Source organism: Saccoglossus kowalevskii, chromosome 16 (assembly GCF_978046115.1).
Source record: "Saccoglossus kowalevskii chromosome 16, keSacKowa6.1, whole genome shotgun sequence".
Taxonomy (NCBI): domain Eukaryota; kingdom Metazoa; phylum Hemichordata; class Enteropneusta; family Harrimaniidae; genus Saccoglossus; species Saccoglossus kowalevskii.
In genome coordinates, this window is record NC_140656.1 from 25228052 (window position 1) to 25255299 (window position 27248).

At 35.8% G+C, this 27248-nt stretch overlaps 1 protein-coding gene across 1 annotated transcript; it reads right to left on the reverse strand.

Moving 5' to 3' along the window:
* Positions 1-3702: 3702 nt before the first annotated feature.
* On the reverse strand, positions 3703-12642 carry LOC146733791 (uncharacterized). Its single transcript, XM_085490955.1, has 3 exons — positions 12567-12642; positions 9675-9988; positions 3703-4076 (listed from the first exon to the last, which is right to left on the reverse strand). The coding sequence occupies exons 1-3, from the start codon at positions 12640-12642 to the stop codon at positions 3798-3800; spliced, it is 669 nt and encodes a 222-aa protein (XP_085347081.1). The 3' UTR covers positions 3703-3797.
* Between the last annotated feature and the right edge of the window lie 14606 nt (positions 12643-27248).

Below are 27248 nucleotides of genomic sequence, written 5' to 3' on the forward strand. Positions count from 1 at the left end.
CATAAACCAGCAAAAAATGTCTCTATAGAAAAGCCAATGTTTATGACATTGATAACCAATGAGTAGCATATTTAATGATTGCCATACAGCCATTTGATGGAGATAATTGAAGATATCAATATATTTTGATAGTCATTGTTGTTCCATGCAAGTATGCATGGACTAGTCCACTAAAACGTAAACGTGGGGATGACAGTAGAAAAAAAAACATTCGAAAATGTACAGTTTAAAGTAAGTAAATAGGTGTAAAATAAACACTGAAAAGTAACACTTGTACTCTATTTTAAGTTTCATGTATTCATCCATTGTGTAGATTTCACTTAGTTCAAAACCTTCCCAGTCCACTAAATATGGTTGTAAAATTAAAAATTGGATTTGAAATTATTTCCTGTTATGGCTTTATAACTTTAAAGCGCACGCGCGGGAATTGAGTCTCAAGCTGCGATAACAACACACGCTAAAAACGCAAAGGCTCATGGGTAGACCCTTGTTTGTAAACAATGATACGCTATGACCATCTGACGCATGCGCAGGTGACGACTCCCTCGCTTTAAATTTGAAAGATAATGTTAAAAATAGATAATGCACAAAACCAAATAGGTATACAAATGCCCAATGCAGCTGCCAGTTGGTCATACAGTTGTAACTATCTGTGTTGTATTGTATGGCCTTTCTCTTTGGATTGACCCCCATGCTGCGGTTGAGTAGAACCCCCCCCCCAAAAAAAAACACTAAACCTATCGAAACACACCTTACAAGATAAACCTGAGGTGAAGTAAATGGTGTATTACGGGTATGCCATAATAATTCAGTGAATAATTTATTAAAGTGGCAACTATCGATTTTTTTCTCCGATTATTATCTTTAATAAAACATTTTCTGTGTCACTAGTGACAATTTGTAAGGACCGTCGCCATAATGTGAACACAGAAAGCATAGCATATGTGCTATACACCAACGCTGTACATTAAAACATGCAAGTGAAAAAAATGCCCACGGGGTTTCGTCAGTGTCTCCGTCAGAGGGCGCCATCTATTGAAATCCAGTTTTATCAAGCGAACCTCGGGGATTACAGTACAGGCCCTGGGCGAAATGTCAAATACGTCACCTTCTTGAGAGGCTAAGCCTTTCTTTGGCGGTCTCTCACTAACGGTTTTATGTGTCATTTCCGAAAAGTAAGGTACGTTATTTCAGGGTCAAAAACAAGTGTCGTGGATCTCTGACTCCCAACGAAATCACAACTCGTTCGAGGTTGGTTGATGACGGGCTTTGTCACCATGACTCTTCTATAAAAAAACAAACAAAAATCAAAGAAAGCTTAGAAAGAACTCCCATGTGCTGAGAGTATTGGAGACGCATTAAATATAATTTGAAATTACTTAGCTGAAAACTAATTATGCAAATCAGAAAATTAACATGAACAGATTTGATTGTAAAACTAATGAGGTCTGCGCAATGTAACAAAAACTCTATGTACCAAGTTTAATTGAAATGTGATTAGAACCAAAAAATTATGAATTATTATGCTAATTAGGGAAATAATATGAACAGAGTTTTACCCCAAACTAATTAGGTTTGTACATTGTCCTAGAGCATCTTTGTACTAAATTTCATTAAAATGGAAATTAGTACTTTAGATATCAGTGTGAAAGCTTAAAATTGGTTAATTATGCAAATTGGGTAATTAATATGTACAGATTTTAACCCACAATTATCCAGGTCTGTCTTTGTCCTACAGCATCCATGTATAAACATTCATTGATATGTGATGATTAGTACCTGAGATATCAGTGTGAAAGTTGGAAATTGGTTAAATATGCAAATTAGGTAATTAATATGCACAAATATTTACCAAAAACTAATTGCGTCTCTGCATAATTCTAGATTCATTGAAATGTGATGATTAGTACTTTAGATATCAGTAGAAAAGCTGAAAAATAATTATGCAAATTAGGTAATTAATATGCACAATTATTTACCCTGAAACTAATCAGGTCTCTGCATAGTCCTAAAGGATCTATGTACCAAGTTTCATTGAAATGCGATGATTAGTACTTGAGATACCCGTGGAAAAGCTGAAAATTAACTAATTATGCAAATTAGGTGATTAATATGCACAAATATTTATCTGAAACAATCAATCTCTGCATAGTCCTTGAGTATGTAAGTACCAAGTTTCATTGAAATGTAATGCTCACTACTTATATCAAAAGCTGAAAATTAATTATGTAAATTATTATATGTACTGATATTACCATAAAAATTATCAGGTCTGTGCAGTGTCATATGACATCTATGTACCAAGTTTCATTGAAATGTGATGATTAGTACTTGAGATATCAGTGGAAAAACCGAAAATTGACTAATCATTATGCAAATTAGGTAATTAGTATCCACGGATTATTACCAAAAACTAATCAAAACCTAGCATTTGTTCATAGCATCTATGTACCAAGTTTCATCAAAATCCAGTGAGTGGTTGTTTAGATATCAGTGGCACAGTCATGGAACCACTAAAAAATAGCGAATTATCATGCAAATTAGTTAATAAATATGCACGGATTTTTACCAAAAACTAATCAAATCTGCGCATATGTTCAGAGCATCTATGTACCAAGTTTCATCAAAATCCAATGAGTGGTTCTTTAGATATCAGTGGAACAGTCATAGAGCAGCTAAAAATTAGCTAATTATCATGCAAATTAGGTACTGTAAAATGACTATAATTTTCACGGGGTTTAAATTTCACTGATTTACCATTTCAGGCATATTCAGTGGGTTTTAAATTCACGGTTTTGTCATTTAGATAATGTGTTCTATGCTAAATTTTACATATTCACTGTGTTTTAATTTAGCGCATTTTTCCAGTCAGCGAAATAAGCTAAATTAAAACCCAGTGAATAATTACCCCCCTTTACAGTAATTAACGAGCATGGATTTTTACCAAAACCTAATCAAATCTGCGCATATGTTCAGAGCATCTATGTACCAAGTTTCATCAAAATCCAATGAGTGGTTCTTTAGATATCAGTGGAACAGTCATAGAACAGCTAAAAATTAGCTAATTATCATGCAAATTAGGTAATTAACGAGCATTGAATTTTACCAAAACCTAATCAAATCTGCGCATTGGCCCAGAGCATCTATGCACCAAGTTTCATCAAAAACCGATGTATGGTTCTTGAGATAGCAGTGGAACAGTCGGACACACATACACACATACACACATACACACATACACACACACACACACACAGACACACTAACTGCAAAGACTCCCATTTTGTGCTTCGCACATGGGAGTCAAAAACTAATGAGCCAAATGAATGCATTTCTTTCAGGATTTTACGATGTTTTCAGTCTTGCTAAGTTTGAAAGTGGTACTGTCATTTTCTCTCATCGAAGTAATAGTTCACAGCATTTGTTTTCCCAAATTTAATATGAGTTTGCGTTTACAATCTATTTTGGAGTGCTACGTTGTCGTGTAACAGGAAATACTATAACAGGTGACATATTGACCAAATTAGTTTAATTGGCGCCCTCACACGTTGATCTCTTGAATTTCTGCAATATATTTATTGAACGCCATTTTAGAGGGCGTGTCATGCGAGATATAATTTTTGTTCATTGTTTCATTTCATTCTAGTACTTGTATGTGTACAATAGACTTAGTGTGAAAAACGCAATTAAATCAACGAGAAATGTGAAATATGTTATGTATTTTTAAGATACAAAGTAGTGTAAAATCAGAGAACGACTAGAGTTGGTTTGTTAGATGTGATCGATAAATACTGTCCTTAGTTGTCCTTTTCCTTGTAATGCCTCAATACCCCTATAGCAATATGCGCCAGTAACATGCATGAGCAGGCAATCAGTAACACCAGAGCAAAGATCGTAATCCCAGAGTCGATATCGGAGCCATTAGAAACTACAGCGGCCATGACGAGTACGTCGACCACGTAGTTAACGATTGTGTAACGTGCAAACTCGGTTGAAAAGCAGAAGTTGTCTAGGAAAAAACCAACAAATAATATCCAGAGCAAAGATAGATGAGATGACGGCGGAGGGGATGTGGTTTATATAGGTTGATCCGGTGTTCGTAATTATCTGCGCCATGTTGATGAGCGTCTGAAAAAATGACCAGTGCCCCCACATCGCCACGGCGTTATGCGCGAAGCATTTAATCATCCAAGCGTCCTGTAGCAGCGTCTGCTTCATCCACGTCAAGGTGTTGTGGGAACGCGAGCGTGCGATGAATTACGGTGGCCCATATATACAATTAGTCCGCTACATGAAAATCCGTCGGCTATTTGAAAATCGTTCTGCTACTTGAAAAAAAGTCGGTCGGCTACTTGAAAATTGCTCCGTTACATGAAAATCGGTCGGCTACATGAAAATCGGTCGGCTAACATGAAAATCGGTCGGCTACATGAAAATCGGTCGGCTACATGAAAATCGGTCGGCTACATGAAAATCGGTACCCCAGACCATTCGTCCCGGTGTTATCGCTATCGCCACACGAGACTCCAGCTTGTCTTCTATACAATTTTCCTTCCGCCCACTTAATTTTAATATTCATATGACCTTTGCACTGACATCGATAGCCAATCGCATTCGACTGCGGACGTCACTCTAAATAAACAACTGAATAAATTAATATACCATATTTGGAAGATAGCGGGTAAATTCAACGTTGTTGGTGTGTTCCTTCGGGTTCCGAAGTCGCACGGAACGAGTTCATGTTCCGTTATCTTTCGCAAGTAAAACAGGTCGATATGTATTAAACATGGCATTTGTTTTCTTGTTTTAACCCCCTTATTACGCAAGCTTCCGTCGAAGTGGTGTTTTTTTCGACGATTTGTGGCATGTTGCAAAACGAACGAAACATTGCGGCATTCTTAGCGGTGGATAAGGGATCGACTATGTCGTCACATTTATGTCTCGTTTGAAAGAGAATAAACAACCGCTCAGAAAAATATGTTGCTAATATTTAAGTGCGGTGCCTTGAAATCGCCTGCCCGACGTCCAAATTTCAAAAGGATGTTCGATTTGCAATGACGACCGTTCATACGTACTAGGCGACGTTACTAATTACTACTAGGGTCGGTGTTTGCATTAAGAATTATAGAACAAAAGATCAACAAAGCGGTGCTTTTGTCGGCGATTTTGTCAAAGGGAATATTGATAAAATGTTGCAAAACAGAATCGCGAGTTGGGTGAAAAATTGCGCCGGCGGCATTCTCAGCGATGGCGACACCCGAGAAACACCGTGTCACGGTGCATTCGTGCATCAGTACACCGAAGAAATACATACATATTGTTGCGGACGACTATTGTAGACTGTGTTCGTGTAGTCTTCGAGTTTGTGGACAGTTAAAGTCGTGTGTGAATTTATTCAAGCCAGGAAAAGCAGGAGGGATAACTTATGGAAATCGTCTTTCCAATTTGATCCAGTGCGACGTTGTGAAAGGAGCGACTCTGTCGTATCATCTATGTCTAGTTTGTAAGAGAAAGATTGATAGCGCAGAAAAATCCACCAATAATGTAAAACAGTGGCGTGAAATTGTCAGTCATTCTAATATCTCCCAACCTGTGAACGAAAGGGTTAAGCGTGCTGCCTTGAAATCGCCTGCCAAAACTAAAATGGCGCGTGTCACGTGACTTTGTTTACTAAAGATAGCGTGGGCGTTTGATTGACACTCAACTCATTAGTATTCCACCAATCACAGCTACATCTACTTTCTGGATGTGCGCAGTCAAATTGTATAGGAGACAAGCTGGAGTCTCGTGTGGCGATAGCGATAACACCGGGACGAATGGTCTGGGGTAGAAAATCGGCCGACTATATGAAAATCGGTCGGCTACATGAAAATCGGTCGGCTACATGAAAATCGGTCGGCTACATGAAAATCGGTCGGTTACATGAAAATCGGCCGGCTATATGAAAATCGGTCGGTTACATGAAAATCGGCCGACTATATGAAAATCGGTCGGCTACATGAAAATCGGTCGGTTACGTGAAAATCGGTCGGCTACATGAAAATCAGTCGGCTATATGAAAATCGGTCGGCTACATGAAAATCGGTCGGCTACATGAAAATCGGTCGACTACATGAAAATCGGTCAGCTACATGAAAATCGGTCGGTTACTTGAAAATCACGGTAACACAAATTATTAATTTTTTAAAGAAAACAAGCAGGAAACTATATGCACCCAAATGAGCTAAAGATGATGCATTTGTGTCTCGTATTGTTTAATTATTTTTAAATCTATATAACGGCATAGTGTAAAACTCGTATGTATATTTACTAAAATCTTGCTACACGTGACGTACAATGAAGAGTTTAAATTTAAATCGAGAGCAATGAATTGACATAAACACGTAGCTCTTTAAACGAACTTTGCGAAGAAATACTACGCGTGATAATTTACTCTTGTTTTGCAATAACTTGCATACTAGTATATATTTTTCGCTGTTATTGTAATTAACATTATTGTTGTTTAGGAGTTAAAATGGTATAGAAATCCATTTATGTATTATTATCACCACCGGAGGAGGGATGCACGTGTTCACGTGGTTTTGAATCGTCACCTGGTTTGTTTCTACTATTATAATACGATGTCGTTCAACTTCATCTATCTAGTACTCAAATACCAAGTTGATCTACGCATATATCCGTTTTGGCAATTGAGATTCTGTCATCGTTTTTAATATCCGAAGTACATGATTAGTTTTTGTCCATTTTTGAGTATTACAAATCATTATTATAGTTCATATAGAAATATTTTGTTTATACCACATAGTGTTTATTGGAAAATATTGCGTCATGTAACTACGATTCGTCTCAATTGGGCATGTTGTACCAGAGCACCGAGTTACTGACGTTATAGGACATATTTTATAGCTCCATTAATAAGGCTGTTTTAAACAAATCTATACCTCGTCATAGATCATTTGAAGGTGATCAAATTATGATTGAATGTACCTTATTATAGACCAAACATCAGCCATGATATGTGCATGGGCTTTATGAGCGAGATTTTTTCTTGTCGTTTTTCGCTTTCTTTTAAATTTTAGAGATCATGTGTGCACGATATATTCACAACATGATGGTAGACCAAATTGTTGAAAATGTCCTCATAGCATGTAGGTAAGCTTTGTGTGTCGCGCCAAAATTGCACACATTTCAATTATTTCAGATAACATATTGTTTGTTTGTGCAATTAGTTTATATGACCGTTCTATCACCTCAGCTTTGACAATCACACCGATTTTTTAAATAAGTCATAAACATTAGTGTGCCCGATTTACAACCCGTAGTTGCGAATCATGTGATATGACGGTCGGCAAGGGGTATTTTCGTAAGCTGTAATCAATTGTTTTTATTTTTCGTAATAATGTAATTTAAAAAATAAAAAAAACGTAATTTCGTAACGTAAATAAGTAAAACGTAATCAGCTATCCTATTCTTCCGTAATTCATACACAAATCTTATTTTGTGTAAGTGTATGAACCATATTCCACATTAAATGTTGTAATTCGTACGAAATTACAAACTTGTGATTTCTCATTTGAAGCCCGGTGTCATGCGAATAATTTTCCGTGCGCTAAAACTTCCGGGTGAGGTCGTTGCACAAGCGCAATGCAGTTCTTGAATTTTCTTCGCGGTGTAGTGGATTCTCGTAAATAATGTGCATTGTTCAATGAAAATAAACGTTCTGCTGTTGATGCATCGACGGCAGATGGCTAAGTTGTAACGTATATCTCGAATGTAGGTAGTTTCGACCACACACATGTTTTATATCTTGTTGATTGAATCTATGCAGTTTTATATATTTAGTAATCCAAAATCTAAATAAATGTATATAACAGCAAAGACTGTGTTTGAAACTATTTTCGTAAAACTATCAGTAAATACAAATAGTACATTTATAAACAAAATACAACAACCTAGCGAGCACCTCTGCTTGTGTAAACACCAGATGTGTTATTTACTTAAGGATTATAAATGATTAATATTATTTTGCCTGGCGTTGTACATAATACGTGTCGCATTGTTTTTATAATTCAACGATTCTATTGTTTTACTAAAATAAAATGTGAAAAAGTTTTCTCTTCTAGTTCCTTTTTATTGATGATTCCACATACATGTCAAGCATGCTCACGTATAATTTTATTTTTCCAAACATGGAAAAATAATTGCTAAGAATTGAGAATAGTTGATATCGTCACAAAAAGAACATATCTAATAGAGATTAACACAAGATACCTACAAAACATGTATCAAATGAATTGAGCTGGTAGTTTTCAAGAAGTCGTCGGAAATAGCAGTTTTGGCATAAATGACCCAAAATATAAAAAAAAAATACAATATTGACACAAAATCTGAGAGAGACCCATTCAAAGTAGTAGTATATTATTATTAGTATTCAGTAAAAATTATTAGTATTCAAGTCGCAAATACAAAACTTGTTATAATTTATAGTTATTTCGTCAATAACATAATGAAATTAAACAATTGTTAAGTTTAAGAGCTAATCCTTACAACAGACAATGATGATCATTGTCTCACCTCGTATATTATATTTCTGATATTTTGTCTGGCATCAGATTTTTATTTGTCACTATATTATTATTTTAATAACTTGTCAAAAGATCAATTTCTTACCATATCTGAACAGATTATATCATGATTATTATTTTATACGACTATAGAACTTGAACAACTCACTGTAGTTTGTTTAGTGAATACCGGAAAATATATCAAACCGGAACTAATATCGCACGTTAACGTTCGACATTAATTCCTGGCCTGATTCGCGCATATGCGTCACACAAACCCATGAGATTTGTCACAGCAGAACGCATTCACCGGAGGTTATTCTATGTGTGATATTCTTTGGCTCTTAAATCAAATATATTAAAATAACTGTAAAATGAATTTGTTTTATCTGTGTAAAGTGTAAAAACCCATTTTCACTATACATGAAATTTTCATTTTATTTCTTTTTAATTTTCTGTAACCTGTATCAGCTATCTCCCTCGCCCACCCTCTGATATATGTTGACAGCATGAAGACGCTCGTTTTATAGGTGAATAAAAGCTAAACTTAGTAGTAGTAAAGCCATGAAACTGATTTGTTGTGATGTAAACGTGATACATGGTACAGTAGATTTTGGTAACGAGTCGTAACAATTTGTGGTTGTACAGGGTTAGAATGGTGCACTGACTTGTAACCTGTTTACATTCAAAGCCTACAGTCAGCATGCCAATACATTCAACACATGCAAATATGATGTTTCAAGTATACAGGTTGGTTGACTTCATTTTATTTATTAACAAACAGATGAATACGCTGTTTACCCGACTTCGTAAGCATACACAAGCAATGGTATACATTGCATGTTGTACTTCCGGGTCATATCTGCAGGTCGAAGGTTACCTCGCAACATACACGCGATTTTCTAGATAGAGGAGCAATTTTCATATAGCGGCGCGATTTTCAAGTAGCCGACCGAATTTTTCAAGTAGCGGAGCGATTTTCATGTAGCCGAGCAGTTTTCAAGTAGCCGACCGATTTTCATGTAGCGGAGCAATTTTCAAATACTAGCCGACTGACTTTCATGTAGCGGACCAATTGTATATATGGGCCACCGTAATGAATAAACAGACGCATAGCAACGTTGTCTGGATAACACTGAAAGAAAATGCGAGGGGGAGAACGTTGTAACACCAGCTGAAAATCCACGCGCTGTGAGCTGTGAGGACGGCGCCGAAAGTGGCGTAGACAGATGGGGTGAGAACATCGGAAATTGCCCAGTAAACATCAAGACCATAGTGGCGGCGGCACAAAGTCGATACCGAGTACATAATAAAAAGTGTATTCCACAGAAATACCAGCACCCACACTATATCTATCCACGCTGCGAAGAAAATGTCCGACAGGTGTGCGTCAAATACTTCAAGAGTTGTATTTGGAAATATACCTGAGGAAAAATAATTAAGTTTGTGTTAAATTACATTTAAAATATAGTGTCTGTGTTTATAACCTATAAAAAGTTGTTGCACATGAATTAACATGATTTAATGAATGTTGGAATCGTAGACTCGTAGGTCCGGGTGCAGAAATTAACATGCAACAAAAATGATTGATTGGATGTTGGAATCGTAGACTCGTAGGTCCGGGTGCAGAAATTAACATTCAACATCATGATTGATTAAATGTTGGAACCGTAGACTCGTAGGTCCGGGTCTTAAATTTGATTTGGTAAACCGTATTGTGTTACTACTTCTATTAGGTCGCTCTGTGTACAGTCAGTGGACATGAAAGTGCATGAAAGTATTTGTCTGTAGGTGAGAAATGGCTCAGGACCCCTTCTCTAAAATTGTAAAATAGTTCAAAGATGTTATGTGAAATATCTTACCAATAAAATTTAATTTAAAACCGATAATATAAAAATGTCTGTAACAGAGCTCAAACACACTTTTTGAATATTATAAAATTCACACATTTCACATCAAATATATAATTGTTGTTTTCGAATCCCCTATTCAAAAGTGCTGGCTACGGGCCTGAACATAGTTGTTGACTCGTTCACATTGCTTCATGTACAGTATACTATAAAACACCTCCTTTTAGCTAGCAAGTAGCATGTCATGTTAGCTAATTTAGATAACCTGTAATTACGCTAATTTAAGATGTCGTTAATTTAGAATACAGTATATTCTCACAATGAGATTGTTGGCATTTTAGCTAAATTAAGATTTTGTTAATTCATGTATTCATGTCAAATTCGCTAAAATGGCATGTAGATATTTCAATTTGTTTTACAGTATATAGACGCCATTACGAGATCACTGAAGCATTCCGTCACTAGAGGGCGCGACTTACAGGAATGGTAAGTTGGGGAAAAAACATACAGTACATATATTTACAGTCCTTATACATGTACAAGGATGTTTTATCGCTCTCCGACTTGGGCCCATTGAGCTTGATATGCGTCCAATTCAGGGAGTCTTTTTATGGACCAGTGAACCAAAAACAATAACCATTGGGGTAAACCAGTAAACCAATCAGAGAGGTGTGAATTCGAATGGGAGTAAACCCCCGTATCAAACAACAACACTAGACAATAGTGGCCCTAGGAGCTGGAGCCGTGCCTTTGTGATGATGTGTATGCGTTACTGAGTGCCTGGCTATAATGTACTCCCTTTTTACATCCGCCGTGTGTGAATAATAAAATCAAACAGTAACAATACAAATCGACAGTAACTGCACATTCACGCCAGCATCATACGAAGAGTTGTTGATTGAATCACCACAGAGAGCCATTGGCACCATATTTTTTGCAGTAGGGCACAGCAGTTGAAGAAGAACATGCAATATAAAAAAGACATCTGTTTTCACTATAGACGCTACTCTAGGGTCTGTTGTTTCAAAATACGTCACGGTGAACTCTACTTAACAATAAAGTTACATAAAACAAACAGGAGCACTGTCCCATCAATCGTGATCACAAGATTTCTGTTATTCGTCCATTTGTTGTGTTTTGTATATTACGCATTTGACTTCGTACTTCAAATGAATGTTTTTTACAAGTGCTGTACGTCATTGTGAGTCCCATACCGAAGACTGCGCGTCTCGACGACCACCGCCCTTTAAGTTGATTCTATATGGTGTCAATAAACAATTTCGACTGTATACGGAAGGTGGTATGAACCGGGTGATCTTTATTCGGATGGTGACATCGGGAAAACGAAGCATTGAGTGCAAAAGTTGTATCTGGGCGTTGGCCATACGGCCAAGCCCAGAGAGCCAACAAGTGGACCAGGTCCGGTGTGTCTCTGTCTGAATCTGTCTGAGCTAATCTCTATCTGAGTCCGACCTGTCTTTTTATAAGGTAAATCACGTGATCCAAATTGATACATCACATGACTCAAAATATTTTTTTATGATAGAACAGAGATTCAATACACGCGTATAAGTTTCCCAAAATACATTAAATAAAAATACATTGAATAAAAATACAAAAATGATTTTAGCACCTCCACATCGTGGATAAATTGTTTACAGGCTGATTATCGCGGATGATTATGTTTTACGAATTATATTAATACACGTGGTGTCATACACTGTCAGCTGCCCATATATCATATACATGCTAAAAGCGATATTGTTTTAGAAGCCACGCTTGTTGATAGCAATGTGAAGATAAGCTTGATATTGTTTCAATACAAGCGTTACCCATGGGAATCCTGACAACGCCCATGATGGGTGTCCGTACGAGCGATATGACAATAAGATACAAGCCCAGTATGTCTACAACAACAACAACACTGCAGAATAGTGGCCCAAGAAGCCGATGCCTTTGAGATGGTGTGTATGCGTTGCACGGCTATATTGTACTCCCTTGTTACGTCCAACCATAGACATTAGAAATACACATGGTCTATAATATAACATGTGTGAACAATAAAATGAAATCATCTCCTCATAATTTAAGGTATAGATGCAGGTTAGTCGTAGGCACTCGGAGTGATTGTTTTGTTTTTGCTTTTTCTTACCCAGCTCTGTCAATGTTGGAACATATTCAAAAACGACATGCCTCCTTGCGTTCGATTCCTCATGGAAATTTCTCATTTCTATTACACAATATATTTAAAAACTAATTGATAAATTACCACCCACACGATTCAATCTCGATTTTTAGCTATTTTGTATTTAAGTTGGTTACACATTTTTGGTACTATAAATGAAGAAGCCAATTATCTCGTATAGTTTATTCTAAAATGTGCAATGACTCTGTCGTATAATTATCCACGTAAATGTAAATACATATATAGACATGACTACTAAAATTACAATTCACAACAGGTTAACTTTAACCCTTCCAACTCATGTTCCAAATCTTCCAAAATATGAAACAATTCAAGCTAGGAGATCCAGTAAGGCAAATCCGAACCACATCATCATTAGGAAGATAAAACCTTCAGATTACTACTCCAACTGAAAAGTTCAGGTAAAATTACTGATAATTCTAATTTTTTTATCAAAAATGACAAAAATGTTTGCTAAAAATAGAGAACTGAATATGTCACCACGAAATGAACTAATTTGACAGAGGTTCTTTCATCCACGGTACCAACATAATAATTATCAAAGCAATTGAGCTTGCAGTTGTCAAGAAGAAGTCAAAATTAGAATTGACGATCACCTATATGAACAGTTCCGCTCTGACATCTTTGATGACAGCGGGGCTGAAAAGAAGCACTTTCAGTCACTAAACGATCTAACGAAGACTGGAAACAAATTTGGATATTGCTGTATAGAGTTTTTAATTGTAAAGAAAAATTGGGGTTTTGCAATTTAAAATTCTTCACCGTATTAACAAGTATTTATTTATAATTAGGTTGAGAGAAAATGACAATTGTGGTCATTGTCAGCAAAAATAAACTTTGGAACACTTTATGTGGGAGTGCAGAGTAGCAAAGTATTTTGGGGCAGATGTTCAGAAATTCTGTAATCAAGTGCGGGGGAACAACTATTACTTTGACATGTCGAATAATAATTTTTGGGGTTTTGGTATACAAAACATTGTTTGAACCATTCAATTTAGCTAAGGCATTTTCTGTACTCAAGTCGTTGTATTTGTCTGTCTCTATGTCACGTCTGCTTGAGGTACCGGACCGGGAAAGTCACTTAAGCTTTACAGATATACAGATGACAGATATAACACAGCCATTCACTAGTAACCAGCTGACCCAGTCGGTCAACAGATACGCGAAAACTAATTCATGACAATATCATCACGAAATTAACAAATCTGAGATCGGACCACCTGAGATTTCTATATATAATGAAACTTCATTAACGTCTTTTTAGGCCACAGGCCTGTATGACTATAACATATTGAAATATACAACACAGAGTACATAACTAATTTTATGAATTCCATGTGAGGGCGTCCTCCCTTATTTGGTAAGCCTTGTATATATATTTTTCATGATTTATAAATACTGTTACCGAGTTGTATCTCATTAAATTTTTCAATTTGTCACGAGTAGGAGTATGCCATAAATAATTTGTAATCAGTGTGGTTCGTAGCGCGCGATATAAAGGGCATTCGAGAACGAAATAGAATTCGTCCTCGATTGCATTTAACAAGCAAAACGCACATGTCCCCTCTTCACTCACTACATCAAATAACGCCCGTCCTCAATACGTAGTATATATCATGCACTGCGAATACGGACAAGTGCATATCTGTGCTTAACATTCGTGATTACCAACAAGTATTTTTATGGCTCCGAAACATACTTACTAAATTACAGTACATACGTAGCTTGTCATTACGGCACACTTTACTGAACCACTCTAGTTTATAACAATCAGTTATCCGCTGCCCGAAGTCCGCCGTGAATAACTTGACTTTTCCCACACAGCGCCGTCTCCATAAGAATATAAAACATTTTTAATTTATGTTGTCCATGATTTGTTCCCATTTTTGTCCAAATTGTACATAATTTTTTACGCTTGACTGGTAATTCTGGATTCCGGCAGCTCAGACAGACCACAGTCACTCTCCTAGCAGAGTGACTGTAGATAGACGTAACCAACAGTTTATACATTTAGCTACAGATTTTACATAAATTGGTGTTCTCCCACACTCCCCCAGCATTGATTCATTACATGTTTGCACTCCAACCCCTAAAAAATGTTTACAATATTTTAATTGTACCCGCTTTGCTAGCATGTATTTGCGGAACCCCCATAATTCAGCACCATAGAAAAGGATGGGCATGATTAGCGTATCGAGGAGTTTAAAGTTAACCTGTAACCTAATATTCCCAACATTACATTGAAATGTGTACAGAGAAAACATTTCCTTCTGTTCTTGCGATGCAGCTTTCAAAAAGGTATTTTTACATGATATCATTTAACCAAGATATTTGTAAGAGTTTACCACTTCAACACATTTCCCATTCATGAACCATTTTTTCCTTACGTGCATTTTGCGAAACACAATAATTAGTTTTCGCCAGGTTAAAACTTTTATTTTCCATTTGATACAAAAACATTGTAAAAAATCAATTAGTTGCTGTAAACCAACAATTGAATCTGCAAATATAACATCGTCGTCTGTATATAGCAGTGCAATCAAATCAAACATTTCTTGAGTTGAACTGCACCCAATTATAACCTGCTCTCAAAACCATTCAATATAATTCGTCAATAAATAAGGAGAAGATGACAGTACTTAGAATATATACTACCCTGTCTTCACATAACAATACTTTTACTTGACAATTTATGGCATCTTCCCCTCAATGCCTATATTGTGGAGTTTACAGAAAAGATATCGGTGGTCTACTAAGTCAAACGCTTTGTCAAAGTAAACAAAAATCTATTAAAACTTTTCCCCTCAGATACCTTTGAAGGATAGCATACAGAACGAATATACCTGAAACTGTCCCAGTATCATCTACCATTTGCATACTCCATTGTTCAAATTCTGTCAAATTTTACCAAATACATCCAAAAAAGTTATTCCTCTATAATTATTTGGATCTGATTTTTGAATATTGGGATAATTATTTCACGGGACCAGCCTGTGGGGAAGTTTCCCGAATTGAACATATCATTAAATAACTCTCACATGGTTGGAAGTTATCGATTCATCGAACATTTGAAAAATTCTGCTTTCACGATTTCGTCGTCTGCAATATGCACATTCATACTGTTATTTAACGATACGCCATTCATTAAGTTTTCGTCAAATATATCATCTAACATTCGGTCTCCACCTGAACAATTGTGTTAAGTAACGGGTAATAGTACTCCATCCAACATTTACTTGCTATTGGCGGTATGCTAGCAGAAGTTTCCCGATAACAACCATGTAAAATATCAAAACCGTACAAGATTTACGGTTTGAAACAAGAAGTTAAACAAATATCACTTTTTCACCCAAATGATAAAAAATATTCATCAAAATGAGAGAATTCAAGATATGAGGTCTGCCCAAAGTGCATCAAATATCGAAACAATCAGACTTGTAGTTTTTAAGAGGTGGAAAGGGACGACGGACAACCGGAAAAACGACGGACAACCTGTTATATGATTAGCTACGCTGTCGACTTTTTCCACCAAAAAATAGGAAATTTTCCTTTCTTATATTAAATGCTGATATAAGCATTGAAAAATAGTTTTTGATTTTTTTCTCTTTTTCTGGATTCCAAACAACGATGAAGTATTTGATTTTCTTTTGTAATTTATGTATATTTTTTTTTTGTATTTCTGTATTGTAGGTTATAATTTTTACGGTGGCCCATATATACAATTGGTCCGCTACATGAAAGTCAGTCGGCTACTTGAAAATTGCTCCGCTACATAAAAATCGGTCGGCTACTTGAAAATTGCTCGGCTACTTGAAAACTGCTCCGCTACATGAAAATCGCTCCGCTACTTGAAAAAATCGGTCAGCTACTTGAAAATCGCGTCGCTATATGAAAATTGCTCCTCTATCTAGAAAAGCGAGATAACCTTCGACCTGCAGGTATGACCCGGAAGTACAACATGCAAGGTATGCCATTGCCACAGTCAGCTGGCGCACACGTGATAATAAAATAAATACGATATTTACTATATGGGGGCCGCCATCTTGAATCTTATTTAGTTTTCGCTGCATTCAAGATGGCGGCCCCCATATAGTAAATATCGTATTTATTTTATTATCACGTGTGCGCCAGCTGACTGTGGCCATTGCTTGTGTATGCTTACGAAGTCGGGTAAACAACGTATTTATCTGTTTGTTAAATAAAATGAAGTCAACCAACCTGTATACTTGAAACATCATATTTGCATGTATTGAATGTATTGGCATGCTGACTCTAGGCTTTGAATGTAAACAGGTTACAAGTCAGTGCGCCATTCTAATCCTATACAACCACAAATTGTTCCGACTCGTTACCAAAATCTACTGTACCATGTATCACGTTTACATCACTACAAATCAGTTTCATGGCTTTACTACTACTAAGTTTAGCTTTTATTCACCTATAAAACTAACGTCTTCATGCTGTCAACAGGGTGGGCGAGGGGGATAGCTGATACAGAATACAGAAAATTAAAAAAGCATTTTACGTTTTTACAAGAAATAAATGAAAATTCCATGTATAGTAAAAATGGGTTTTTACACTTTACACAGATAAAACAAATTCATTTTACAGTTATTTTAATATATTTGATTTAAGAGCCAAAGAATATCACACATAGAATAACCTCCGGTGAATGCGTTCTGCTGTGACAAATCTCATGGGTTTGTGTGACACATATGCGCGAATGAATAAAATTATACGTGGGCATGCTTGACATGTATGTGGAATCATCAATAAAAGGGAACTAGGAGAGAAAACTTCACATTTTATTTTAGTAAAACAATAGAATAGTTGAATTACATAAACAATGCGACACGTATTATGTACAACACCAGGCAAAATAATATTAATCATTTCTAATCCTTAAGTAAATAACACATCTGGTGTTTACACAAGCAGATGTGCTCGCTAGGTTGTTGTATATAGAGGGACTGTGATTTTGTTTATAAATGTACTATTTGTATTTACTGATAGTTTCTGCAATTATACCTTTGGTATCAGTAATTCAGAAAATGCATTGACTTCAACCAACAGATAATTTCAATAAGATACTAGTAATTATTGTAATATGTATGAAATATACGGTGGGCGGGAGTCGACCACAATTCGCCATCCCGGAAATAGTTTCAAACACAGTCTTTGCTGTTATATACATTTATTTAGATTTTAGATTACTAAATATATAGAACTGCAAGGATTCAATCAACAAGATATAAAACATGTGTGTGGCCAAAACTACCTACATTCGAGATGTACGTAACAACTTAACCCTCTGCCGTCGATGCATCAACAGCAGAACGTGTGTTTTCATTGAACAATGCACATTATTTACGAGAATCCACTACACCGCGAAGAAAATTCAAGAACTGCATTGCGCTTGTGCAACGGCCTCACCGGAAGTTTTAGCGCACGGAAAATCCTTCGCATGACACCGGGCTTCAAATGAAGAATTACAAGTTTGTAATTTCGTACGAATTACAACATTTAATGTGGGAAATGGTTTATACACTTACAAAAAATAAGATTTGTGTACGAATTACGGAAGAATAGGATAGCTGATTACGTTTTACACCTAGCTCATGTCTACGAAATTACGTTTTTTCATTTGTTTAAATTACATTATTACGAAAAATAAAAACAATTGATTACAGCTTACGAAAATACCCCTTGCCGACCCGACCGTCATATCACATGATTCGCAATTGGTGTGATTGTCAAAGCTAAGGTGATAGAACGGTCAACCAAACTAATTGCACAAACAAACAATATGTTACCTGAAATAATTGAAATGTGTGCAATTTTGGCGCGACACACAAAGCTTACCTACATGCTATGAGGCATTTTCAACAATTTGGTCTACCATCATGTTGTGAATATATCGTGCACACGTGATTTCTAAAATATAAAAGAAAGCGAAAAACGACAAGAAAAAATCTCGCTCATGAAGCCCATGCACATCATATGAAAATTTGTGCTTACAACTCTTTCTAGGGGATTTGGATTATAACACGATCCACAGTCCCTCGGGATAGATAGAGGGATAGAGGGACTGTGCACGATCTAAATCCAACGTTAAACCTATAAACGTTCCATTGTTTTTAGTGCCAAACCCCTTTGTTAAGAACAACAACAAATATTTCGTTGGTGTTTGTGAGCTCTGGTGTGATTGGTCAATGCATCATGGACAGCTCTTTCCCTTCCGTGTTTTACTCCCTATCAATTTGGGCCCTGTTTAACCATAAACAGCGTAGCAGTATAGTAACACCAAAGTCAAACGCCGTATGCCCAACGTAAGCTGGGCTGGAATATTATAATGAGCAATAATGACGTCATATTTACTTCGATGCGATGTCACTACTTTCGTAACGAACTACAAGTATCTTTCCCCAAACGAGTCGTTTTCTTTCCGCAACACGCATCTTTCGAACACGCAATAGTTATCAGATGTTCTCGTGAACGTGGTTCACTAGTAAATATTACTTTTAATATATATGTTCCTGTTTAATTGAATAAAATTAAAAGTTAGTTACAGACGGCAATAATGATTCCGTACATGTTATATTCAGTTTGTACCCCGTTTTCGACAAAATATTTGAATATTTTTGTTTTCATGATGCATGAATCTTCTTATTATGTTATTGTTTACGACTATGCTCGTTTTTTATTGTTTTCTGCCACGCATTTTTTTTTTCAACCAGACTTTGAATCCGTATGTTCTCCCGTCTGTCACCATCTTGACTAAAGCTCACACTCTTTCAACCGGAATTCATGTCTAAGGTTGTACCCCGTTTTCGACAAAATACTCGAATTTTAGTTTTCATGATGCATGAATCTGCTTATTACTAGTATGTTATTTTCCACCGACTGTGCTCGTTTTTTGTTGTTCTCTGTCTTGCACTTTTGTTTTTAAATTAACTTTCAATCCGTCCGTTTTCAGGTCTGTCGTCATCTTGACTACATATTCGCACTCTTTCAAACGGAATGCATGCCAGTGTAAGTTTGTACCCCGTATTCGACAAAATACACGAATAGTATTGTTTTCATGATGCATAAATCTTCAAATTTTGTTATTTTCACCGACTACGCTTGTTTTTTGTTGTTCTCTGTCTCACATTTTTTTAATATACTTTCATTCCGTCTTCCGTATGATATCATGGCTGATGTTTGGTCTATAATGAGGTACACTCAATCATAATTTGTTCACCTTCAAATGATCTATGACGAGGTATAAAACAGCCTTACCAATGGAGCTATAAAAATATGTCATATAACGTCAGTAACTCGGTGCTCCGGTACAACATGCCCAATTGAGACGAGTCGTAGTTACATGACACAATATTTACCAATAAACACTATGTGGTATAAACAAAATATTTCTACATGAACTATATTAATAATTTGTAATACTCAAGAATGGACAAAAACTAATCTAGTACTTTGGATATTAAAAACGATGACAGAATCTCAATTGCCAAAACGGATATATGCGTAGATCAAATTGATATTTGAGTACTAGATAGATGAAGTTGAACGACTTCGTATTATAATAGTAGAAACAAACCAGGTGACGATTCAAAACCACGTGAACACGTGCATCCCTCCTCCGGTGGTGATAATAATACATAAATGGATTTCTATACCATTTTAACTCCTAAACAACAATAATGTTAATTACAATAACAGCGAAAAATAGTATATACTAGTATGCAAGTTATCGCAAAACAAGCGTAAATTATCACGCGTAGTATTTCTTTGCAAAGTTCGGTTAAAGATCTACGTGATTATGTCAATTCATTGCTCTCGATTTAAATTTAAACTTTTCATTGTACGTCACGTGTAGCAAGCTTTTGGTAAATATACATACGAGTTTTACACCATGACGTTATATAGATTTAAAAATAATTAAACAATACGAGACACAAATGCATCATCTTCAGCTCATTGGGGTGCATATAGTTTCCCGCTTGTTTTCTTTAAAAATTTAATAATTTGTGTTACCGTGATTTTCAAGTAACCGACCGATTTTCATGTAGCCGACCGATTTTCATGTAGCCGACCGATTTCCATGTAGCCGACCGAATTTCATGTAGCCGACCGATTTTCACGTAACCGACTGATTTTCATATAGCCGGCCGATTTTCATGTAGCCGACCGATTTTCATGTAGCCGACCGATTTTCATATAGCCGACCGATTTTTATGTAGCCGACCGATTTTCATATAGCCGGCCGATTTTCATGCAGTCGACCGATTTTCATGTAGCCCCGGGCATGTAGCCGACCGATTTTCACGTAGCCGACCGCTTTCCATGTAGCCGATTGATTTTAATGTAGCCGACCGATTTTCATGTAGCCGGCCGATTTTCATGTAGCCGACCGATTTTCATGTAGCGGAGCAATTTTCAAGTAGCCGACCGACTTTTTTCAAGTAGCAGAGCGATTTTCGAATAGCCGACGGATTTTCATATAGCGGACTAATTGTATATTTGGGCCACCGTAATTTTTGAATAATAAAAAGTAAAAAAAAATAATTGATCTGTAAAAACGTTGGAAAATATATGACACTTAGGGACGACGTCAAAAGATCGATGTCGGATAAAAAACTTATTTCCTTTAGTTTGGGGGTGGGGGTTTTGACCTCAAAAAGTTTCCATCCTACAAAATTTTTTAATGAAGTCAAAAAAATCTTGGTATATTTGTAGTTCGTTTCTTTTTCTATCCAATCATGGACAGAAATAACCGAAAAAGGAAAAAAAACAGAAAAAATGGTTTGGTTCGAGTGTAAATCTGTGCGTCAAATGAGGTGCATTTGTAAAATATGTTTACACCCACCCGACAACCAACTGCTATGCAATACTACTGTCCGATTTTCAATTTGTATTTAATGGTGAATGTAGTCTGACGCCATGACCAATATTTACCAATTAAGTTTCAGTGGGGGGTAGGGGGGTTTGGAAAAAAACTAAAGGAATTAAGTTTTTTATCCGACATCGATCTTTTGACGTCGTCCCTTACCTGAACAATCTTTATGTGAGAGTGAGTTTACCCTTCTTGACTGTATGAGGGCGCCGCTCACCCTTCTTGAGTCTCGTTTACACAGTGTACTTTCTTTAAATATACACATTTCTACCCCCGGTTTCTATCTTTGTAATGCATTGTAAATTCTTAATTATTATATTAATTTCTTTAGAGAATGCGGTGGTCATGTGACATGACAGACGCCATCTTGCAAACTGCATGTTAATCAATTTAGAGTTGTCCAAGACGGAGTGAGCTATTTTGTATATTTCTAAATATTGTAATTCTGAGATTTATTGCTGTTATATTTCTTAGATGAATATACTTATATTTATCATGTTTGCCAGCGACAAATATGTATTTACATCTCCTGGATGTCAAAATGTACATGTAGACCCTGTCAGTAGTGGTTATATTTATTTCATTAACTAATTGTAAAATTATTTACACTTCACAAAGTCATTGGCAAGTACTTTTTGTTTTTGTTTGCTTTTTGATACCTCACCATCGTGTGAAATTGGAATAAAAGAACACTGTGGGCGTCTCTACCTGCATGTTTTATACAGAAGTTGTTATTGGGAATAACTGTGGCCATTATTGCTTTTAATCATGTGTTTTGGATAAAAATTGGGTAATTTGCCCACAGTACGGCAACCGAGGTGGCTCACAACATAGCATTTTATAAAACCATTTTTACAATTCATTTTTATTTTATAATTCATTTTTAATAACCATATTCGGTTCTGAAAAAAAGATTTTTGCTTCTGGTATCTGTTTTCATTTAAAAAAACAAAACAATTGTTTAAATCCATTTTCAAAATTCATGAAAGTTTTTAGGAAATCCATTTTTGTTTTTAAAATCCGTTTTCATTTTCAAAATCCGTTTTCATTTTCAAAATCCATTTATGTTTTTAAAAAAAAAAATAATCCATTTTCGTTTTCAAAATCCATTTTCATTTTTAAAATCAGTTTTCATATTTAAAATCCATTTTCATTTTCAAAATCCATTTTCTTTTTTTAAATCCATTTTCATTTTTAAAATCCACTTTCATTTTTAAAATCTATTTTTTTTAAATCCGTTTTTGTTTTCACTAATCCGTTTTTATTTTTAAAATCTATTTTCACATTTTTGTTGACATTTTGAAATTTTCCATCATAATTTACATAAAAATCGCTGTTGTTTCCCCACCTATCGCATTAACTTTTTACAAAGATTCTCATTTCGATTGGATATTCGATTTGTGTTTTGTATACCGGTTTTGTATATCATTTCAACTTGACCTGATAGTTTTTTTTTTTATTTTCACCAGTGATGTTTCCATTGTAAGACTTCTTTACGTAAGTTCTTCTTCAGGCTATAACTTTAGCCGTGGTTCCGCGGCGATTTTGGTCCATCAAGGGTTCTTGGCTAATTCGGTCGGCTTACACTTTGGCGTCAAATGCATTTGTGGTCAGGCTTGTCCACCGACGACGTTGCCTTGTTTACCAACAATACCCTACCCGGTACCAAAACGCAGCAAAACCACGGCTATAACTCTATAACTTATTCTAATCAACCTTGGAGCTCTCATTTTATCAGCTGTAAGGTTGATACTCAGATTAGAACAAGTTCTAGCTGTGGGTCTGCTGTGTTATCGTACCGGATAAGGTACTGCAGGTATACAAGGCAGCGCCATCTGTGTATATATGTACAGGCATCCCACGCCACAGCGTAAGCCGACAGATGAAGCTAAGAACCCTATATGCATCCAAAAACGCCGTGGAACCACGGCCAAATAGGTTATACAGCAAAACCTGTCAAAACCAACCATGACTGGGACTGGGATCTATGGTCGGTTTTCAGAGGGAGTCGGTTTATTCAGGGTGGGCGTAACTTCGATTGAAACAACAATTACATGAAACAACATTACACGAGACGAATGAAAGACACCGGAGTTTGCCTCCGGTGATTATACATGTATTTACATTTATTGTATTGTTTCAATAAAATAATTTACCAAACAAGACAAGAATATTATGGTATGTACACACAATGTAGTCTGAAGAAGAAATTACGTAAATAAGCCTTATCATGAAAACCTCACAGGTGGAAGTAAAAAAAAAATGCCAGAAGCCGAGTTACAATTCCTAGTCATGTGGTATGAGGTCAGAGGGCAAGGTCACAGGTCAAAAAGTGAAACTGAAAATGGATTTTGAAAACGAAAATGGATTTTTAAAATGAAAATGGAATTTAAGGTAGAGATGCAGTTTATTTGGCTTGCTTTTTAATTGAGTAATTAGACAATGAAGATGGTATTATATATCCAACATATTATATATTTTCTGAAAGCTTATTATACAAACTTTGTAAAACTTGTCTTTATTTTAAATATCCAGAATGCGTTTTTGATTTTGGGTCAAAAATATGCTTTTTTGGACAAAAGTGGTTTAAAAAAATTAGCTTAAAAACTTCAAGTCCGTTTGTGGGTAAAATTACATCACTGGATACCTTGGTATACTACTAATTCAAATGCGTCCACTCATTTCTCTAACGGCTTTCAAAGTCGCACAGCATGACCTCAAAGTTCACTCTTTTCTATTTTTGCATAATTTATATATCCATGTTAATTGCGGACTTGTTAGTTTTGTTCCACTCGCCGTAATCAACTGTCTGGACGCATTTTGAAGGGGGAACACCTTGTCAATAATGTGTGAAAATTTCGAGGCAAATGGCCAAAGCGTCCATCAGCTATTTTAATTTAAAACCCAAGAATTCACCAAAAATAGAAGACGAGAAAAATTATTGCATATTTGCACGTTAAACCAGGAATTACTGCTTTGTCATACTTTGTCATACTTTCTAGACTATTGAAATTGAAAGTTAACGTATAGACAAAGACATTTTATGTAAAATCGTTGGACCAGAACAACTGCTCTTGAATATATAAATCAGAAACACGTCATTCATACCAATGTTTTGATGGGGTCGGTAAAAACACGAGTCAATGCCAGTAAATATGACGTCATCTCATGAATTATTAAACAGGGGGCGGTCCTAGGAAGGTGACCTTTTATCACGATCAAAACATCATGGCTTCTCTTCGATGTATTTCAAAGCCTATGGTTTACCGTGAAGAGTACAAAGTGGGATATTAAATTATTTATCCTCGATATTTTATGTAGTATTGAGAACCAACTCCAGGAAGCGAACGCACAATAATGAATAATCGCGTAATCCTAGAATCGAAACGCGAGGCACAGAAGTTTTGTTCAGGGTTTCCAATCCCATTTTTCCGACTGCAACATATTTGTTAAAAGAAATATTTGAATTCTGTTCGTTTTTTAAGGAAGCAATTTTTTATTTTTTCCGATTTTGGTGACGCCTTATTCAGGGATTTTCTAAGACAGTCGCAGACAATCAGCGCACGGACGTACGTACAAAACATGCTGTTTTACTACCGGCGACGGTCGCCAGCAAGAAGAGAGCTCCAGCTCCTAACGTAAAAGTTTTAAAATTTCGACCGGTTTTAAATAATTTGTGTTGGAAATCTGACATTAATTAATTAAGGTGTATTTTCGGGCGGTCGAATTTTTCTGAGTAGAAATCAGCAAATGAAAAAAATAGGAGTGCTACTTGTGTGTGTTCGTTAGTTTAAAAAAAATGAAATGTCCGTCAAGTTGACGTAAACTTCCCCATTTTTCACGGAAAAAGCAAAGGTCGTGGCCGAGTTGCAGGCTAAAAAACTCAAAAATCAAAACAAAATCATCAATCAGTATTATGACAAGGAAAACAAAACATCAGACGCGGAGAAGCGGTCAGCGCGTCAAAAGAGTTGTTAATTATCAAGTACCTCTCTCTGTGATTTATTTTTCATTGAAATTATTTGCTTGTTTTCAATTAATTTTAGCGTACCTCTGCAATTTATTTTAGCATTGTCAGTTGTGTGCTTCATTGAATTAAACGAAGTTCGTCCGGTTGCAAACAAAGCTGTCTCGCACCACCTAGCAAAACTTGCGAATGATCGAAGTACAGGTACCCATTGGACAAAAGATACACCACAGTCCCTCTATGGACTGTGGATACACGAAAGTTTGTATCTCCCCGACCCAGTGCAATATATCCGGTTAGAATCAAAGCTCACGTGTCCCTTATTTGAGGGACCAAAATAAAAATAGAAATAGAAAAAAATAAAATAGGACTTTTAAGGTGTATTTTGGCGTCATTTTCGGACATTTCAATCATTCCTGATGCCTAAAATAGAGTCTACAGTGATAACAGCTCATTGTCGAAACGAAGCTTACCCATTCACGCTAGTCACAATAAACATCATACTTTTGAATAGGCGTCAATGACTACGGTAAAACTTAGTAAACAATGTTAAATTATTCTTCACATGCTCAGTTTATTTTTTGAGAACAATTATTTAAAAATAAAATATTTCAGTCAATCAGAAACTCGGATTCACGCCTTCAGGGAAAGTCGCGTTTGGACCTCACATCGATTTTGTTTTTCGTTCGGCGGGCTGATGCCTTCAGTGTAGCTTTTGCCTCTCCCGACATAGAAATCATCTGAATCTTCTTTCTACCTCTCTTTCTTTTCACACCACGCATAATGTAATGATAAAAATTAGGAAAAAACGCTGAGGAAATATAATATTTGGTTTGCTAGCGAGCGATAACTGATTTGAGAATAATTGCACATGCGCGTGAATTGAATAAAATATGACCCGTACAATCTCGATTTGCATATTGTCAATCAAAGGTCCTGTTATTTGCTTACTCATGCAAATTAGGCAATTGGACATAAACATTGCCACGTGTGAGTGTTTTTTATTTTTAACCAGAAAATAAACAGCAATTTTAACGGTGTTCCAATAAGAAATTATTGGTCAAATTTTCACAGAATGTTCTTTATATAAAAATCTATATAAAAAACGAAAAAAACTATTTTTGATTGAAATTCACAAATAAACTGCATCTCTACCTTAAAAACCGAAAATGGATTTTAAAAATGAAAATGGATTTTAAAAATGAAAATGGAATTTGAAAACGGAAATGGATTTTTAAAATGAAAATGGAATATGAAAACAAAAATGGATTTTAAAAATAAAAAACAGATTATAAAACGAAAATGGATTTTAAGAAAGAATATGGAATTTTAAAACGAATGAAAAATGTAAACGGATTTCATAAATGAAAATGGATTTAAACAACTGGTTTTTAAAATAAAAACAGAACCCAGAAACGAAAGTGGGTTTAAAAATCGATTTCAGAACCGAAATGGTGTTTAAAAAAGGATTATAAAATATAAACGAGTTTTCAAAATGTAAATGAATTGTAAAAATGATTTTATAAAACGCCATGTTGTGAGCCACCTCGGTTGCCGTACTACAGGCTAGATGTCACACATAGTACTGCAAAGTCTGTATTAGAAACCATGACTTCTACTGAAACGCTACAATACAACAGAGGGGATGCAGCTTCTATTAGAGTATTTACACATACAAAATGATGAATTTTCGGTTCTTAATTATTCAAAAAAGAATGGGTGCAACTTCTAATAGAGATGCAACTTCTAATAGGGATTTCACGGT